Source organism: Callospermophilus lateralis, chromosome 8 (assembly GCF_048772815.1).
Source record: "Callospermophilus lateralis isolate mCalLat2 chromosome 8, mCalLat2.hap1, whole genome shotgun sequence".
Lineage (NCBI taxonomy): Eukaryota > Metazoa > Chordata > Mammalia > Rodentia > Sciuridae > Callospermophilus > Callospermophilus lateralis.
In genome coordinates this window covers 46497808-46518951 of record NC_135312.1, presented here as the reverse complement: position 1 = coordinate 46518951, position 21144 = coordinate 46497808, and the positions used below count along the sequence as shown (strand labels likewise).

At 32.2% G+C, this 21144-nt stretch overlaps 1 protein-coding gene across 6 annotated transcripts in view; it reads right to left on the bottom strand.

Moving 5' to 3' along the window:
• Adgrl3 (adhesion G protein-coupled receptor L3) overlaps positions 1–21144 on the bottom strand; it is a 395548-nt gene that overhangs the window by 33417 nt on the left and 340987 nt on the right. For 5 of the 6 annotated variants that reach the window (XM_076865221.2, XM_076865222.2, XM_077110222.1 and 2 more), the window contains one exon: positions 4592–4760. In XM_076865221.2, coding sequence (XP_076721336.2) covers positions 4592–4760 — 169 coding nt within the window. Of the gene's footprint in view, positions 1–4591; positions 4761–7300; positions 7328–21144 lie in introns of all 6 variants that reach the window. The other variant, XM_077110223.1, reaches the window with a different exon arrangement.

Here is a 21144-nt window from a genome sequence, read left to right as displayed (position 1 = left end):
TGTTACAGTTATCAATAATTAGAAATACAGATAATAGTATTTACAAGTTAATCCATATTTTATTAAAAAATAAGTGAGTGTGAACCTATTTGTGTGTGTTTATAAGACATGTATGTTGGATGGATGGAATGAAGAAACTTCTGATTTTTAATATTTTTTTTGCATGCAATCATGCAAAGTATTTTCCTCAAAAAGACTCTGGAAATAATTACTACTCCCATTTTATAGAGAAGGACACTGGAATGGCTAAGCAACGAAATTGCAAAGCTTAAGTGATGTTCTTCCTGTGAAAAGGTCCAAATCTTAGGTGCTCACGATCAGAAAGTTCTAAGATGCCACATTTCTAACATTAGTATATGACCAACATGGGCATTACATATTATTATCATACATCTACTAAATTATCTCTTTCTCTTTATCAGAAAAGAATGATAAAGATAACTTTCTCAATTAGAACTTGGGAAGGCTTAGCGTAATCTCTTAACAAACTTAAGCATTATTGACTACAGTCGGGTGATTTTGTACTGAATTTATGAAGCACCTCCAAGAATCTGACCACTGATCAAATTTTTTGCCTCTCATTCCACCTTGTTTTTCCTAATGGTATTCAGAAAATGGTATTTTTCTTTCTAGATGAATGTTTTTTAGCAAAGTGATTTAAACCTAAACAAATACTACAAAGAAAAAAAAGGAGGGTGTGGCAGGGAAGGACAGGAGAACTAACCATTCCTTTTCCTCTAAAAAAAGTAATAATGGATAAGCCATGAAATTCATCATGGGCTACTTGCATTTTCCAACAAAGGCTGAATGTTCTCAACTGATTTTATAAACAATCAGCAAATCAGGAGATCTGGTGATGCCAAGTCCCACACTGGCTACCTTACTAACTGAATCATTATACTGACTTCATTTTGATGTACTGTGATTTGAAATGGGAAGCATATGTCTTGGAAAAAGAAAAAAGAAAGAAACATAACATGGACTGTGTCCATGAAACGTTTTTCTTTAGATTATAATAAAAAAACCCTCTTTGATTGTGCAATCATTTGCATACTCTAATCTATATCACATGATACTGCATCTTAATTACTCCAATCAGATAATGATATCTTCTTTCTATGTGATGTTGTTCTAGAATACAGAAGACAGGAAAGGAAAATGTCCTTTATGATTGGAATATTTCTTCCATACTCAAATCAGAAACAAAATAATCTTGGAAGCTCTGAGAGAATATCAAATATCTGAGACCATAACAAAAGCAAAAGTGACTACTTTTATTGGAATACATGGAAATCCAGGTGACACAACCAGGCATACTGAGGAAAAGACTGACAAATAACTCCATAAGACCAAAAAGCTCAAAAATAGAATATTTCCTTTTTTTCCAACTCCAAATATATGAGCAACTATATTAACAAGGGTATATTAGTGAAATTCAATCAGATGATTAAAAAACAAAAAGAAGTGTGTCACATTAAATTGGGTAGAGAGAAGTGATGGGAGGAGAGGCGAGAGGAAGGGGGAAAGGGAAGGACAGCAGAATAAAATAGACACTAGTATTGCTGTATGTATATAAGTGACTGTATGACCATTGTGATTCTGCAACCTGTACACTCAGAGTAATGAGAAATTATACCCCATTTGATTCAAATGTATGATATGTCAAGACCATTGTACTATCATGTGTAACTCATAAAAAAAAAGAAAGAAAGAAAAAGACTATTTCTGTATCTACAAAGAACAGTACTTGATTTTTTTTCAGTAAGGTATGAAGCAAACAATAATTTCATGTTTTTTTTTCTTTTCTGATATTGGGCCATCTTTTTGAAACCAATAAAAATACCAAAACATTTAAAAATTCAAAATATAGGATAGATAAAACAACATACTTCTTACTTGTTATTATAGATAATAAAATTTCTTAAGCAGAGCCCAGCAAATTCATGAAAGAACAGGTAGTCAATACTATGATTTACTGTCCCAAACTCCTCCACCAAATTAATTTGTTGAAAACTAGTTCCCAGACTCTAGAATAATATGGTAAAAGAAGTGCTTGTTCTGTGGTACTCAGTTATAGCAACAGAAAATGGACTAAGATGGTCTATATTTCAGGTTTTGTGAGGAAAGAGATAAAACTAATGATATTTTGAATGTACCTATTTTAAAATGTAAATAAAAATATTTAAAAATGCAATGACAGTTCTGGGTTTACAAACTAAAAATATAAAAGGAAGTTGCATGAATTTGGCCCATGAAGCATAATTCCCTGAATTCTGCTCTAATGAATAAAAGAATTGAACTTGATAATTATATACATATATATTTAAAATTAGACTTGTGTAAAATACTTTAAATATATTAAAAACTCTAGGTTTGTTTCTGATCCTTAGATACAAAATTCTACCTGAATGTCAATTGCAATTCTAATTAATAACTAGTGAGGACTTTAGATAAGAAAGAGAGAAGCAATAATTAGAAAAAACTACAATAAGTATTAACTAATAAAAATAAAAATTAATTTAGATATACATATAAAAAGATTTTTCTTTTTCATAGCAATTTCTATGTTAACTATAAAATTTAAAATTTGTTAGTTCAAATTTCCTGCTAATCTATAAAATAAAGATGACAGTAAATATAATTCACTATACTTCTACATGGCATGACAAGTTACCATGTTTCATCATTCCCATATTTTTATGCACAAAAGTCAACTTTTCCCTTAATTCCCTGATTTCACTTTCCATTTTCGGTTAAGGTTCTACAATCTGAATCTAGGTAACTTTCCCAAATACTTAGTCTCTGACTCCATAATAACTTTTACAATGCTAACCACTATTTCTTTACTTTTTTTCCTGTCTTTAACTCACTGTGATGTCTTGCTACTTATTATTCTCCTCTGAAACCTCTTTCTTTCCATCTGTATTCTTATTCACCATCTATATGCCTCCTGCTCTTTAAACTCACCAACTATAAAAGATTGCTAGCTTTTGACCACACCCAACCCCTCTTCTTTTTGGGTAAAAAAGCTAAACGGTGTTTCCCATCTGCCTTGCAACTTAGTTGGTGCCATTGATAGAATCCGATCTGATGCAAAGGGAGTAGAAGTAGTATGAGCCACTACCAGATGGTCTCTGTAAGATCCTCTCTCTTTCACAGATTGCCTTCTGGATGTCAACAACCAAGAAGACTACAAAATCATATATTGAGGCTAGTACTCCATTAATTGGGCAATAAATAAAAAATAAAAATTCAATGAGTTGAGATACTGTAATTTGGCACAGGGGGAAAGCAGTAGTGGTGGTGGTAAATCATCATTTGGTGGAGTTCACCCAATGTAATATAACCTGCTTTCTAGGGTGAATTCAAATTCATTATGTAAAATTTATGCCTTCTAATACAATATTCTTTTCTTTTTGTAGTTTCTACTTGGGACCTGATATATTAGTACTTTTCTATTCTGTATTAGTGACCAAGTCAACTAATTTTACATCCAAATTTTCACCTAACATTGAAATATAATAACATTTTGCTTTATTTTTCTTTCCATCTTGATTAGTGTACACCCTTTACAACTTGCTTTGGGTCCCATTTTGGATTTTGGTCCCAAGTCAAGAATTCTAGAGATAGGTATCTTTATTTTACTTTTTATTTCCCAAAGCAAAACTATGGGCCTTGTTATTTCTTTCTGGTAATTTTTGTTAACATTTTGCCACTTTATTTTCAGAGCCAACTCTTTCAATATTACATAATTATTTTTATCACCTCCATGACTCCCATGAGGAAACCTGGATATGGGGAGGTTAATTAACTTGATCCAAATCATATATCCTTTTAATTGGAAGAAGTAAAATTAAAACCCAGGCAATCTGGCTGAGGGGTTTACATTTTCAGAGATATAGAATTACAATTTTTTAATAAAGAATCAAAAATCAACCTTGCAATTTAAAATATTCAACAAAAATATTTAGTTGCTTAAATAAGATTTGAAAGTGAATATTTTATGCCCCTCATAATATGAAAAATTACAAATTAGATCAATATAAAAATTTAAAATTGAATTTTAATCATTTGACTCCTGATTTTTATAAAAGGCACATTTAAAGAAAAGTATGAAATATTACTAAGTATACCATTATTTATTCAAAAGATATAAAAACATAGTATTTTACATGAAATGTCTAGACATCTTATTTTTGAGTGTAAACTAGATTTTAAAAATATGGAATTATACACATATGTATATTTTTTACCTATGATACCCTACCCTCATTTTAGAAAACATTTACTTCCTAATGCATAAATTCTATCTGACTGCCAATGGATTAAAGACTTAAAGTAAGTCTATAAGAAAATAACTTTGGGCATTGGTCAAATCACATTTTTTTTTTTTTACTTGAACACTCTCACCAACTCTATCATGGTTTTATGTTGTATTTGTTTTATTTTTACTAATATAAAAGATGAAGCAATATGTTTACTTACTACAGACAGACATATCAAGAATAATAGATTAGATTATGTTAGGGTTGCTCTGCTATCATTTAATGTATGTCATTTATTGTTTAAATAAAAAAGAATTCTGGCTTACCTTCTTCTGTAGGACACAATGGAAAATGAATATAAACATTCCCTGTAGAGAATTGAAAATGGTGAAGAGATACGCCATGATGACTGTGCTTTCATTAATATACATGAGTCCAAAGGCCCAGGTCAATCCTAACAGGCAGAGAAGAGCTATTGCACCTATAACCCATGACCTGCAAAGAGAAAGGAAAATTTAGAATTATCAAATAATTGATCTTTAACACAACCATATCATATCAAAAATACTGACACTGAAAAAAATGTTATGGTAAGTTTATTGACAGAAAATGTAAGACAGGTGGTATAAGTACTTTGAGACTTTAATGGGGCTACAAGTTATCAAGATTGAGGAAATATATGTGAATGAAAATGTTATGAACACAGAAATTCATTTAAGCAAAAGCAGATTTGTTCTATAAATTATTCATGTATTTGCAGCACATATGCAAATGGTATGGAGATGTAATTATGGTGAATGGCAAGGGGGAGAATTCTGTAAAGTTATATTAGTCTCCACTGGTCTCATTGGCATAACATTTGTTTGATTGAACTCCCTCTGTTATTGCTTCATCTGAAATAATTTTACCCTATTTTTCCAAATTTCCTCTTTTTCCATAAAAACTTTATGTTGACTGACAAAAACATAACTCATATTAGAAGGAGCCAGTTTTCAGAGTACACATATGAACTAAAAAAGACCTTTTCTTTCTTTTTTTAATTCTATACCTATGCAGAATAAGTGTGCGATATAGTGGATGGGAATAAAACAGTTCCACTCTACTGGAATCACCCTAGCTTTACTTTCATTGAGTCTTTGGATTACTATCTTCTAGGTTATGTTGGACTAAATTTTTTTTTCCAGTAAGATATTTTGCAGTTTTGTTGAAAAGAAGCTTAAAGGCTCAGGGAATCTTCATTTTTGGAGGTGTCTGTAAACTCAAGGGAGAGGATGAAGCTGAGAATGGGGATGGAGTGGTATGAAAAGAGTAGTAGATCATGGAAGACAAATTCTCACTCTCATTCCATTCTCTTAGTTTCTTCCAAGCTGCCATTTATAATAGTAATAAGTGGGTGAGTAAGTTCATATACTTGTGGTAGGCTATATATTTATTATTAACATAAAATGAATTATTCTAATAGATGGGACTCCAATAACTAGAAATGGAATCCTTCTCAACTTCTAAGCATATGGGAGAACAGGACCAAAGGAATCAAGATTGCTATGCACTCATAAACCCATCATTTTCTTTCCCAGCATGCCTTCCTTAAACAGAGCAAACTAACATTTCTTTTCAGCAGACTATAATCCTCCATTGACATTGTCTAAGGAAGAAATATTTATGAGGATGGGAACTTTGCAAAGAGAAGTGGAAAATCTGCATATCTTTTACCATAATTTTGAGTTCCAAGTTTTTTTTTTTTTAGAAAGAATTACATGGTCCCAAAGTCATATTAAAAAAGGATAATAAGTATTTACTATTTTTCTCCCACATCAATCAGTCACTCTATTTCAGATTTAAGTGCCCTCTAAACTGATAATATTTAATGTTAGACATTAACACTTTTTAATTAAGAATCCCTATAGGAAGTTTTCTATTACATGTGGTCTATTTTCTTATGTTAAGTAGGAAACATCTTAGATGTTAATATTTTATTCTACGACTGACTTCACAAATACGGGAACATTGAAGGAAAAGCTCTCCGCTTTCTACAGACATGGGAAAAAGGAAAAATGGAAAGAATTGCCATTAAATCAAGGCAAAGTTGCTATTCAGATTTAGAAATAAGATGATAGGAAAAAATACTCAAGTCAGCTATTATCCACTAGAAAACATGTGATGGGGCCAAGGGCTATATGATGTAAAACTGCAATGATCTCCAACTTCAAAAGCAAAAAAAAATATGCAAAAGCATGAAGAATTAAGTGAAATGGCATTGGGAAAAATGAAAACAAAGGACTCTTCACCAGAAGAACAAACTGAAAGTCTATAGCAAGGTTGCCCATAGGTTGCCAAATTGTAGTTTATTCTTGCAGGATATGTCATTTTAAAACATATATGAAAAATGTGCCCAAATTAATATATATATACCTATATTTAATAGACCACTACAGACTTGTAGCTGTGTTTCAGAAACTTAAATATATTCATAAACAATGAGATTAATAATCAAGTGACAGGTGTCAAATTTGAAAGGGATAATTTGGGGTATGTAAAATTTAACTTTTGTGGGAGACATTTTTTCTTTTTGAAAATTTAATATAGCAAATCATTAAAAGCAATAGTCAATGGGTAATTTCATACCCATAAGATCATTTTGAAGATATACTATAAAAAAGTAATTTCATGTGAATGATGCCCAAATAGACAACGGAAATGCAGACATATGCAGCACAGAGGAACATATCACAATGTAAAAGAAAGCTATTCAAAATGAAACAAGTCTGTCCCACAGGAAATGCTATTACTGTGGTGGTGAGTGATATCCAATTAACAGAGGTGGAGCAATTATTTATTTATTTTTTTTGGCAATACACCTGCAGTGTACTTATTCTGCACATAAGTTGTATGCCAGAGTATTTTCCTGCACAGTTTGCTCTTCTGCCTCAATGTGAATGACAGAAGCTCTAGTGATTTTTCAGTACTGATCTGACAGCTGGTTCATGGGACCACACTGATAAATGGAATTTATCAGCCATTCAGGTCATTCTTACTTGATGAAGGGTCTGTTATCCTCATAGCTAAAGAATGCATAGACATAAAGACAAGAACACCAACATTAGCATTTTATGACAAAGAATTTCATATGAAAAAAATATTCTCCTTCTCCCCAAAGGCCTCTGTTCCCCACCTCCCTAGAAGGTATTATAACCTTCCCTTTTTATCCAGAGGTAAATCCTAAAATGACCATGAGAACTTAAATAACAAGGAATAAAATCAATTTTACAATACTGCAATATCCCTTATGAGACTCAAAAATTTCATTTTTTTCATCATGTGCTCATATTACTTGTGACTTGACAGAGACATTTATTTCTTAGAGATCACATTTCTCTAGAGAATGAGAAATTTTATGAGCAATCTGGAAAAGGCTGGGGGGCATGCTTAAAATGACAGATTTTATGTCACCTAGAGGTATCCTTATTCTGTAATATTAGAAGGTAAGATTACTTAATTATGGACACTATGCTTCTAAGTAATTTTAACTTACAGATGATTAACCTGAGTTAAAGCTGAATGTTATAGCTCTTTGAAAATAATCAATCTTGATTACTTTAAAATTCTTAGAGTTTACTGAGAATTGAAACTGCATAGTCTTTTTATAGTAATAGAGGCAAACGTGCAGCACCTGTTTTTTGTCACTTATACTTACTAATCTTTTAATCTCATTCTGATAAAATAAAACCCTAGTGCCCAATGAGTTAAGATAAATTAGGGAACATTTTGGATCATCTTTTTACAAACAAAATTTCTCTCAGAAAATTGATAGAACAAAAAAGGAAGAGAAACCATCTGTACTTTTTTCTTCCCTCTTGCCAGAGGCAATGTATTTTTTGTATTATGCGTAAAAAAAAATGCTCTCACAGGGGCCCTGTCTGTGATGTATTTTGAATAAAGAGAACCACTGATAAAAACTCACTCTCCTGATGAAACAGTAAAGAATGGAGTGAGAATTTGGTATTTGAAGTCAGTTTGCCTGGGGTTTACATCCTTGTTCAGTCACTTACTAGCTATTTAGATCTTAAAAAAAATTAATAACCTGTGTTTGTGCCCAAGTATATATCTATAGAATGGTAGTTATTATAATCTAAGTTATTTTTATTACAATGTAAATTTCTCGGGACAAAGAAATGATTTATTAAGTGCTCAGAACAGTGCCTAATACATAATGCATCCAATAAATAAATATTATATAGTTATTATTACTAGACTGTTAAAGCTAGTAGACAGACTGAAAATACAAAATTATTCACCCAAAGAATAAAACACCAGGGCTATACGAATTGAGTTCTTAAGTTCATTTGAGGATGTTTCAGGAGTAATATGATGTAAAAGAGATGTGGCTGAAATAAATTTGTAGATGGAGCAGGGAGTAACTAGAACTGTAGATCCAATATGGTAATTACTAGCCAACAAATGGCTATTTAAACTTCAAATTCATTTAAAAGTAATAAAGTTTAAAATTTAGTTCTTCACCCACATCAGTCACATAATAAGTGCTCAAAACCTTCACATAGCTAGTAGGTACAATACTGGATGGTTCAGTTCTAGAACGTTTCCATCATCACAGGAAGTTCTACTGGATAATGCTGAACTATAACACTCAAAAGAGAGTTTTTATTCAAGAAATGTACTCAAAACAGGTATTTAAAGAATGCCACGGATATGCAAAAGACAGAGAAGAATTTCTGAGAAGTGATTATAATTAACATAAAAGTACCAGTGTAGAAATGCTTGTAGTAAATATCTACATTTCAATAGCTAAAAGTTATAAAACAACACAATACTTATTCTAGTATATGTGTTCCAACTGCATCAATATAGTCCATCTGTTATGAAATAATTCTTTCAACATCAAATCACATAGTACAGTGTTAAGTAAAGACAAGTACAGAGGTTAATATTGGAATACATGCAAAAATTTTTTTTTACAAAATTGTATCAAGGTATAGATGTTTTAAAAAGTTTCAAAGGCTGCACACTCACTGCTGATGTGTCATGTTTTACCTTTAATGGGATATATGAAAATAAGAGAGATCAGGGTGCATCTCAGTAATTTCTGTAGACAATTGTGGGGTGCAGTCAGTTGCTCCACCCAATCACAAATACTGCTAATTTGAGATTCCCTTAGAATAAGCTGCAGCTGTGTGTTGTAGTAGAAATAATGTTCACTGGAATGGGAGCAAAAGTGAATTGTGACATTTTTAGGTTTTGTCAATTACAGACTGGAATTGGGCTCCCCCTTACCACTTGTGCCTTCCTTTTCACTAGAAACAAGTGGTAGTATAGCCTCATATCCTGAAATGGAAGCTGCGTATTGATATGAAACGAGTGTTTTAGATTTAGACCACTTACTTGTAAGATTCTAGTATACCAGAGTTTAATATACTATATTAGACCTTAAGTTTAAAAACATTTTCCCAATGATTTAATCTGTACAGTAATTAATAAAGTATTTAATTTGTTTTATTAGCTATAAGGATTTCAATTACATATTCGTATAGAAATTCATGCTACTGGACAAAAATATGTATTCATTACTTTTTCCCCTGGTAAAAATAAGATAACAGAAAGTGGTTTAAAAGAGAATACCAATAGAAATTACCTAGGTCAGAGAGTTCCATCATTTGTTGTCAGATATTTTATTAGTTTAAAGAATTTGTTTTTACAATGTATCTCCATCAAATCCAAGTTAAACTGATGTGCTAACATTGGGAATGGCAAAGCTATGTACCTTTGATTCATTTATTTATATTTTACATAGCAGATCTACAGAACTAGGTTGTAAAGCTGAATAATTTTCATTTTGATTTACCAATGAATATCCAGTCAAACAAATAACCTTCTTGGTTGAATAACTGAAATGTTTCACTGCAATATTTTAAGTTTCTAACAAAATACAGAAACAAAAGTCTAAAATGTTCTTGGTAGATACTAACAGGAATTTACAGGTGATCTTATAATTTATGAATGTTGATTTATTGAAGAGCAAACAAAATATCATGTACAAGTAATTTTCAAGACAATAAGAAAAAAGTTTTTTATTTCAAAATCATATTTTCTTTGGTAAAATAAATTATTCTAACTAACATCTAAAGTTTTATTTAGATACTGTCATACAATTGACCTTAAAATTCAACATTAGAATAAAGATCAGAATTTTCAGGAGCCTCTGCATAGACCGATGATAATTAGGCACACATTAACATTAATTTTATAGAAAATTCCAAAGCTTACACATAAAAAAGCTATTAATGTCTAGTTCCATAGAAGCTTAGCTCAATCTATTTTTTAAAAGGATAGATTTCTTAACCAAAATATTAACCTATTCATGCTATGATGTAAAGATATAATATCAGTCTAGACAGATGATAAATTGGCAGAAATAACATAAACAAAGCTGGGTGTGAAGGCACACACCTACAATCCCAGCAGTTAGCGAGGCTGAGGCAAGAGGACCTCAAGTTTGACGTTAGATTGGACAAAGTAGAAAGACTCTGCCACAAAATTAAAAAAAAATAAAAATAAAAAGGAAAAGGAAAAGGTCTGGGGATGGAGCTTAGTGATAGAGAAGCACTGGGTTCAATCCCAATATCTCTACTCCGAAATTACATAAATGAATCAAGTTAGTTACACAAACTTCTTTCTCTGACTTCACGAATCATTAAACACAAAAGAAACTTATCTTTGGAATAGTTTAGAAGGAAATATCTAAAATTGAAAATATAAAGGAGATAAAAATTTTAATTAGTTTTAAAAATTTCATTCTCCTTATTGTGGATTTTTTTTTTAACTTAGATAGTCCAGAATATGTTTAATAATAGGATGGGTAAACCTCTGTGTGATGGAAAGTATGTCTGAGAGTTTAGTCCTAAGCAAAAGATCTAGTCACTGATAATTCACAGTAAATAATAGAAAAGGAATGATTTTGGCAGAACTGTTAATCCCATCAGCTTCAAGATTAATACTGTCTGGGTTACTCTGGAATTGTTGGAGGATTAGCTAAATTGGATTGGTGAGTGAAGCGTCTGTTTAACAGCTAACAGGAGCAGTATCGTGATGTACATAGATAGCTATCCTGATTAGTCTTCCAACATTTCCAGTTTCAATATGCAACTTGATTCACTTTCCTTGATATAAAACTAATTTTATGAAAGATATATAGACTCCCTGCTTAAATTTGGTTGGAGTTATTACAATAATTAGAAAGGTAATTTGGTGGGTTTCTCAAGATAAAATTATTCTTCATTGTTCATATAAGGGAGAAAAGATAATACTAATGCACTTGTATAGTAAAGGGTTATTCCCTTTTCCACTCAGTCAACAACACTCCCACTGTGAGAACTAAGGGGAGTCAGGTACTCAGACTCAAAAAGTGGCCAGAGCACTTCCTGTGGGCTTACCTACAATGATCCAAAAGACACTGTGTTAACCCACTGGCAACCCCTGTTCTCTATGTTTGAAACCACAAAGGGTCATGACAAGGCCATTTTAAGATTGTGATAGTCACAGAAATAGTGAAGTTCATAAATATATTATATCCTCAGCATTGAAAAATCCACTAGTAACTCTATTATTCACTAAAGTAATCATTTGACCATAAAGTAAGGAATAAAGGTGATGAAATCACATGTGAAATGTTCATGAAAAATTTGTTAAGAAAAATAAGTTCTGGAATTGGATTCATTATTTTTTTTCTTATGACTGTGAAAATTTGAAACTTTGAATAGAAAAGATAATTTTTAAATGATCAGATATCTATATAGGAAGATTATATTTCTTTTTGATAGCTTTGCGTTATACTTATTAAAAACTGTTGCTTTAGTCAATAACATTTTAACAACCACAAATATTGTCGCAAGTTGATTAGTTTTCATTTATTGATATTCTTCACTGAAATTTACAATGCTTCCTTGTTCACTACCAGAGGCCCAAAGGCTTTTAGATCTAAATTGTGCATCAAACTTCACTAATCCTGGGAACATTAGACCAAGGGCTGATTGAATATGGTCACTGGAATGTAAAGAGATGCAGTAGTTTAGAAATATATTAGAGGCCGTATCTTCTGGAGTTCTTTTTTCAACTTAGAGGATGTACAAAAACTTTTTAAATAAAGTCAGGAAATTAATAATGTTTTGTTGTGTTGCCAAATGTGTTTTTTGACAAGTTGAATTTCTGCTATACTCTTTCTCAGGCCATATGGCATCATCACCTCTTTCTTCATCAACTGCAAGAGAAACATGCATCATACCTCTTCTGTGAATAAACAACTTATTATAAATTGCTAGTAAGTACAACTAAAACAACCAAGTATTTAAAATACCTCTGTTCTTACTAAAGATTCCTTAAATGGCATCCAGCGGGGCACTGCAGCACAGTAGGAATCAGACAAGTTTTATTTAAAGTTGGATAAGTAACTTATTCTTTATAAGACTGTTGATAAATGCTATGAATTTTCATATTTTTAACTAAAAATGGGTATATACATGCAGATTTCTCATGAATGTGAAATAGAAACCCAGAGTACTGCAGTGTACATGAGAAAGCTAAGCTTAATTCATAAATATAATATTGTGAGCTCTGTGTTGAAAATGACAGGTTACAAAAACTGAAGTTTTACAAGCCTCAAGTTAGTTAATAAAATAAAGTAACTGGGAAGTGTAAAGTTGAAGGGACCCAAGGATAGAGTGTCTATGGCCCTTTGAAGAATATCAATTAGAACTTCTGAAGCCCACACTGAATTTCTGAATATGTCACTTAAATGAAAATCCATTATGTTTTTTCTGGTAAAACTTTTGGAAAAAAAAATCATACTAAACAGCTAGTGTAGCAATAGTAGTTGCCATTACTTGGTCAGTGAACAGCCCTAATTAATTACTCACAGTCTCTTTGAATTTTATTTTAATATAGAAGCCCAGTGAGATGTAGTTGTTCTTGTTAAAACTGTTACTAGGAATTTTGGCACAGGCTTTCTAAACCTATATTAAATGAGAAAAGAAAATAAGTAATACTACAAAAATAAGTAATATAATAAATAAATTCAATTTTGTAAGTACAGAAAAAGGTCTAAAGTACAAAATAGAAAATTTTTGTTTGTTCTGTTCTTTTGGTACTGGTAATTCAATCCAGTGTGCTTATCCACTAAGCTACATCTTCAGCTTCTTTTATTTTTTATTTTGAGACAGGGTCTTGCCAAGTTGTATAGGTCCTTACTATGTTGCTAAGTATGGCTTTGAACTTGCAAGCCTCATGCCTCAGCATCCTGAGCAACTGGGAGTACCAGCAGGCACCACTGTGCCTGGTCAAAATAACAAATTTTAATAGAGTACATTTTATTGGAAAGAATAGCTTCAGTAAAGTGTTGAGAACCAGTACCAATGAAAGCATATTCTCTGATGACAATGTAATTAAATTAGATATAAACTAATAAAATGTGTACATGCCTATAAATATAAATATATGACTATTAATAATAATCCATTTACTGCTACATTTCCAGAAGAGCCTCCAAGTTCCAGTTTCTACAAATAAGTTCTACTTAATACACAATTAACAAATAATCCTTATGTATGTTAAGTCTAAATAGAACAAAAGAAAAACCTTTATGATTTAACCATAGCTTTCCAGATAAAGATATATTAAGAGATAAAAAAATTTGAGAACATTTTATGTAAGAATTTAGCTAAAAGTCCAAAATAAGTTATTAAATAACAAAATCTAGTGGTGCATAGACAACATAATCAATTAAAATTCATCCCAAAATAGAAAAGTTCTATTAATCATGCCACTTATTACATGAATAGCCTAAAGAAAAAGAAAGAGAGAAAGATGAAAGAAAGAAAGAAAGAAAAAGAAGGAAAGAAAGAAAGAAAGAAAGAAAGAAAGAAAGAAAGAAAGAAAGAAAGCAGGAAAGAAAGAAAACTTCCATGTAAATGAAGAAACTATTTGGTGAGGTTAATATTTTTCATGGAAATACAAAATAACTTAAAATGCTAAGATTATATAGTATTTCCCTTAACTTAATAAAATTATCTATTTAAAAAAATCCACATGTAATGTTTCTTCACCTACTTTACAGTTTCTCCATTCTATATATGTACATATATATGCACCTACACACACTTTGTAGTTTCTCCATTACTTCCAAGATAAGAGAGAGAGAGAGAGAGAGAAAGAGAGAGAGAGAAAGAAAGAAAGAGAAAGAGAGAGAGAGAGAGAAACATAGGTCTGCACATTTTAATTTCCACACAAAAACAAGGATGTAGGCTACCCTTGGAACCGCTCAATATAATACTTGTTGTCTTGACACATAATATAAGAGAAGAAGAAAAAATTAACTGGTATCATTAGAATTGTGAATCTAATATCTAATTATTTTTTGAAGATATCATGATAATTTCCATCAAAAATGTGAAGAACTGTATGAAAAATTGTTAAAACTATCAATAAAATTTCATGTTATATAGAAATAAAGATGAAAAGATCAATATTATTCTATTAAAGTGGAAAATCAAAGAGAAACTAGAAATCATTCATTACAGCAACAAAAGTTCTTTAGAAATTTATCTAGCAAAGAATGATTGGGCCTTAATGGAAGAACTCTAAAAAAACCTATATGGATCTAATGTAAGACCTCCCTAAGTGAAGACATATCTATCTATCTATCTATATATATATATATAGCTAATATGACTTAACCTCATAAATATAGTGGTTGTCCCAACTTGCCATACAATTAATGAAATTATGACTAAAATAAAAAGAATTATTTTGAAAGAATTTGAGAATTTAAGGACAGCACAAAGCTTTATGTAAAGGATGGAATGTTTAGTAAATGTTGTGGGGAAGTTGGTTCATTATATAAAGAACACAAAATGTTACTCAAAGAGATTAAAAATTTAATGTGAATCGGGAAACTCAAAGACAAATAAAAGAGAATGTAGAAAAAATAAATAGAAATAAAGGAAAAAAATTGATTCCTTGCTTAAGAGAATTTCTGTTGAAAGACATTGAAAGTATATATGATATAGGAAAAAGCTTATGGTTTAAATTCATATGTTATAATTTATGTCTCTCTGTGTATATTGTAGCAAAGGAAACGTTAACAGAGAAGTGACAAACTGGAAGAAAATACACTGTCAGAAGCATAAAGCTGACAGGAAAAATGAAAAATAGAACACCTCTTAAAAGAGATAGGAAATCTAGTAGAAACAAAGAAGCATGATAATTCTAATGCAGTTCCTTTGAGTACTAAGCAAGATGTATCATATCTTTGGGAATCCTTCCTACATCTAATCAAGCAAGATGCAGCAAATTCAAGGAAGGCAGAAAACCCAGAGAAATGCAATAGCTCATTAAAGGGGTCAGCTTCTGAGCCACATCCTGGTATGTGTAACATGCTAATATCCAATAATGTCAATATTTCAGCTAATCAATTATTACCTTTTATGTTCAGGGTTTTTCTTTCTAAGCCAATAATTAAAAGGTTTTAATTTTAATCTTAGACCATCATTCTCAATTCTGGAACAGAGAGGACTTTTGTCAGCACTTTGACGTATCTGGCATTAAATCAACTTCCTCCACATCCAACAGTCCTCAGTATTCCAGGACGCAAATTCATATAGCACATTTACAAAGGTGCCAGGGGCTTGGATGACAGACCTTTTAAAAATATATAATTATATGTAGTAAAATCCCAGCAATTGGGACTTAGCCAAGAGAAATACAGATTAGGAAATTTTCTAGTGTAGACGGAACAGCTCAAGATGCTTAACACTACTATATACTGTCTGCACATTTTAATTACAAATCCAATGATTTAATACACAGTCTTTTGTTTTAGGTAACTAAGACTTATACTTTCAGCACTTCTAAATGAGGTAAAGAAAAAAAACATGATTTTAAAACAAATAACACTCCTAATTGCAAACCACTACTGAAAAGTAGAACAGTGAGAGGGCTGAAAGCCATATTGTTGTGTTTGTTAAAGGGAGATATTCACTTGGAATTAAAAAAATCTGATCTGTACCCAGGGAATGTGCTTAGTTCAGAAATCCATTTTGTTGATTGATTTGGCAATCAGTGATTATCTTTGTCACCTTCAGTCACAGGTCATTTTACAGTCTTCTTCTGTGAATTGGGTAAAATTAAACATCTACAAAGACTCAAGGTATTGATTGTCTTACATCCCAAAGGTAGGGAAGTGAAACCACCCAAAACCAATTTCTCTAAAAACCTCAGCTCCCTTGAGGTTGTTGCATTCAGATACTTACTACCACCTTGTTAGGTTTGTATATGATTTCAGTGTGTCCTTAAAAGTTTCAAGGAAGCTTGGTTTCCAATATGGCAATGTAAACAGGTTGCGGATCTTTCAGAAGTAAAAACTAGTGGGAGGGAATGAGGCTGTAGAAAGCTTCACCCTTGGAAGGGATTCAAGTAGTAGTTCTTGTACTTAACTCAACCTTGAGTTACTTCTCAAGGTTGTTTTAAAAAGAGGTTTTTTCTTTTTCTTTCTTTCTTTTTTTTTTTTTAAAAAAGGAAGTTCTTATTTAAAAAAAGAAGGTTGTTATAAAAAGAGCAAGCCTAATCTCTTCCCTTGATTTGGCTTCCTGACTTGCCATTTGATCCCTTCTGTATGCATTCCTGCCATGCTGCCATTTGCTGTGAAATGATATGAAAAGGGAGCCACTGAAAGAACCATTGCCATAGCTGTTGAACTTTCTATCTCCAACAATGAGCTAAATAAATCATTTTTTCTTTTCAACTACTCAGCCTCAGGTATTGTACTATAGCAACAGAAAACAGACTAATATACAACCTATATTCCTTCTTACTAATATCTGCAGATCTCCTCTTTTATCTATCTTTTCACTGCATGTCACCTGTTTCATGCCCATGCTTTAACAAACCTAGATCTTATGATCTCTTACTTAATCTCTCCTCCTTAATGATTTAAAACACACAACACACACACACACACACACACAAATAAAATCACACTTGAGTAGCTGAATATTGCTGGAGAAAAGCACACAACCACAATTACTGAAGATAAACTAAACACATAAATACAAAAGTCTAATGGCACTTAACAATGTCTAACAAACCAATTATACTTCCCTAGTACAAATGCTTTCCCATCCTTCATAAAGAATATTTCTCATCTTCCTTCCACCTAAACCTCTTTTTCATTCCAACTCCTACAGCTGAATATTGCATCCTATTTCCTTAAAAAGGAAAAGAAAAGAAAAGAAAAAACAGAAATAATCTAACAGTTGCAGACACTTTGGTGCCAGACATCTCAAGTCCTTGCACAGTTCCTGAATTTATCCCCTGGCTACTGCTGCCTTCCACACTTTGCTCCTATGACATCATGTTTTTATATTACCTGACTCTTTTCTGAGATGTCTTTAGCAGAACGACATACTTCTTAGGTGATTTCAGCCAGTAATTCTAAAATTTCAGCTAGTAACTCTAAAATCTCTGTCTCTAATCCTGACAATATTGCTGAGACATTAAGACTCCTGATAACTACATTGTGCTAATCAGATTTTATATTCATAAATATAAATATTAAAATATTCACAGATGCTACAAAACTGTGGTCTTGAGGTGAGTTAGCCTCTCAAAAATCTCAAAGGATTATTGCACAGATCAAATAAATTAACATATGTAAAGAACTTAGACTAGAGCCTACTACATAGTAAAACTTCAATACTTTAAGTATTCTTATTAAATACATTATTTCAAATAGATATTTAAAAATTTTAATTGATGTTATCAAGTATAGCAATTATACCTGATTTGAGGGTAGAACCATAGAATACTTGTCCTTTATTTTTGTAGGGGCTGGGGATGTGGCTCAAATGGTAGTGCATACATTGTGCTGCGTTCGATTCTCAGCACCACATACAAATAAAATAAAGATGTTGTGTCCACCGAAAACTAAAAAATAAATATTAAAAAATTCTCTCTCTCTCTCAAAAAAAATCAATAAATCTCAACTGTCAAATTTGTATACCTAAAATCATTGTAGTAAATAAAAATTTCAATTTAATGTTATTTTAAAGAAATATATATTAGGATAAAAAAACTTTCTCCTTGATTCTTGTTATAGCAACCAGGGAAAACTCTTGAAAGCCTAGGATATTATGATTAAATCTCAATGAGATTTCTTGTTTACTTAATTCAGCCTTAGGAAGAAATCAAATTTTCCACATAAGAATTTGAAGAACTGTAGTAATAAGTAATATAATAAACAAAAATTGACTTCTGCATTAAAAATGTGGCTCAGAAATAATTAGAAAGTGACTTAATGTGGTTCAGAGCAGACAACCCCCCAAATTTGGTACCAAGCTTGGCATTTGGGAAATCAGCAGAATAGGAAGGTCTTTCTGACCTTCTCACCCTTTTCTCCTGAAGCACACCATAAAGGAATTCTCTGGCCTTCCTCTCTTAACTGCATAATAAGACCCTTATTCCTGACATATAATCCCTATACCAGAGTAACACATTAGGAATAGAACATCCTAATCCTCAAAGACACAAGGATGCCAAGAAAAATTTGAACAAACAGGCTTGATCAATTCCTCTTGGCTTATTACCACTATGAAATGCTCTTTTGTCTGCCTCCAATCATATTTTTCTACATCTGTTATGTTATGGTTTGGATATGAGGTATCCCCTAAAAGCTCCTGTTAATACAGAAATATTTAGAGGTAAAATAATTGGATTATGAGACCTACTTAGTCCATCCTAATTTGAATGGTCAGGGTGGTTACTGTAGACAGGTGGGTCATGGCTGGAAGAGATGGGTCACTGGGGTGTGCTTTAGAAGGATACATCTTCCCTGTGGCCTCTTCTCCCATCCCATGGCCCCTTCTCATGACCCACCATGAACTGAGCAGCCTTCCTCCATCATTCTCTTCTCCCATGATGTGACACCTCCCCTTGGCCCAGAGTGATGGAATCAATCATTTATGTGATCAGGGACAGATAGATTTGAGAGGTGGGAACATGAGATTAAGGGAATAAATCTGTAAGAGCAGGTTCCAATTAGAGCTAATCAGCTCAGGCCAAAGCCACTTAGAGTTGTCATGGCAGTAGGAACTCAGTCTGATATCCAGCTGTCATTCAAAAGTCAAAAGGTGGACCTGTGTGGAACTCTTTGGAAACTTGCCTGGGAACCCCCAATAAAAGTGGAGGGCAGGAGAGGTTCACTGTCCTTCTGAGAGGACCCACTGACTCACTTATCCCTTTCCCCCTTTCCTAACCCTTCTAATAAATTCATGCCTGTTACTCTGAGAGAGCTCTGAAATCTTTCTGACTTGATTGCAAAAACTGGAGTTTGAAGGAGCGCATTTATACTTCCTCAGTTTCCAAGAAGACCCCAGCCCCGTAACATATGGACTGAGACTTCTGAGGCCAAGGGCCCCAAATAAACATGCTTTTTATAAGTTATTCTTGTGGGGTATTTGGTCACAGCAACAAGTAACTGACGAAAATAATTCACTTCAAGAAACTTTGTTTTTAAGAAATGCACAAGTTTTCCTGTTTTGTTGGTTCTCTATTTCTGAAGGTTTCCATGTCATGTAAAATTTGTATTAAATAAACCTGTATGCTTCTCTCTGCCTAACCTGTATTTTGTTATGAGGGTCTCACCATGAATCTAGCAGTAGGTAAGAAATGTTTTTCCCCTACAAATTCAAATTTTCATTCACATTTAGAATTTGGAGTTTACGCTAACAAATATTATTCCATATAACTTCTCATGAGGTGGATCTATATAAAAATAAACATGTTAAAACTTTATGAAATTTTTTTGGGACAGTAACTTTTTGTTTCATGTAGAGTACATGAGATTCAATTTTATAAGTTGAAACTAAACAGTATGCTCCTAAGTATATGTATTCATTTTGAACCTTTATTTTGAAAAGCTTAAAATACAAGGAAAATAAATAGCAATTACCTTAAAAATTAATAGCAGCAAAAAGTTAAAAGCGTAAGTTTTTAAGACATTATCTCCAAATCATAATTAGATTTTTTTAAACTAATTATTTAAATGATGTCAATAAGAGCAATTACAAACAGTAGAATTTTACCTCACAAATAATTTGGGGACAGATGAATTATAATAATTAAATGTTTCAATTTTCATAAGACTTCATTAAATTTTCATTTTGTAGATATATCCATAGTAGTCTATTAACAATAGAAAATTAGACTCAATTTTTAAAAAAACTTTTTCAGAGATTAGAAATTAGAATGATAATTCTTTCAGGAAAACAATACTCATTTTTTTTGTTGTTGTTGTTCAGGGATTGAACCCAATAAAGGGTCTTGTTGAGTTGCTTAGGGCCTCTCTAAACTGCTGACTTTATGAATGGCTTTGAATTCTCCATCCTCTTGTCTCAGCCTCCTAGGCTGCTGGGATTACAGGTGTGCGCCACCATGCCTGGCTCAACTAATTTTTTATTAACATAATGTAGGGGTACTCATTTTTAATGAAACATACAAGTAGTATATGCTCATTATACTAAATTCTGAAAACTCAAAAGGGCAATGCTCTCATAAAAAATAAACATTTAGTCTTTGTCTCTGTTGCCTGGTAAAGAGCTCCTAAAACCATTAGAATCTCAAGTGCCTTTTGAATGCTAATGAGATAACTCAAGGTGTGTTCGTGGGTGGAGGTGGACTGCTAAGTACTAGTCTCAGTTCAAGCCACCACTGAAGGGTTAGAACTTGCCACCTATCTCCAGTCCCCCATGTCTCCCTTAAATTCCCACTCCATGACCAGGTAAGAGAGGGGAGCAGGAGATAGTGTACAATAATCTGTGGC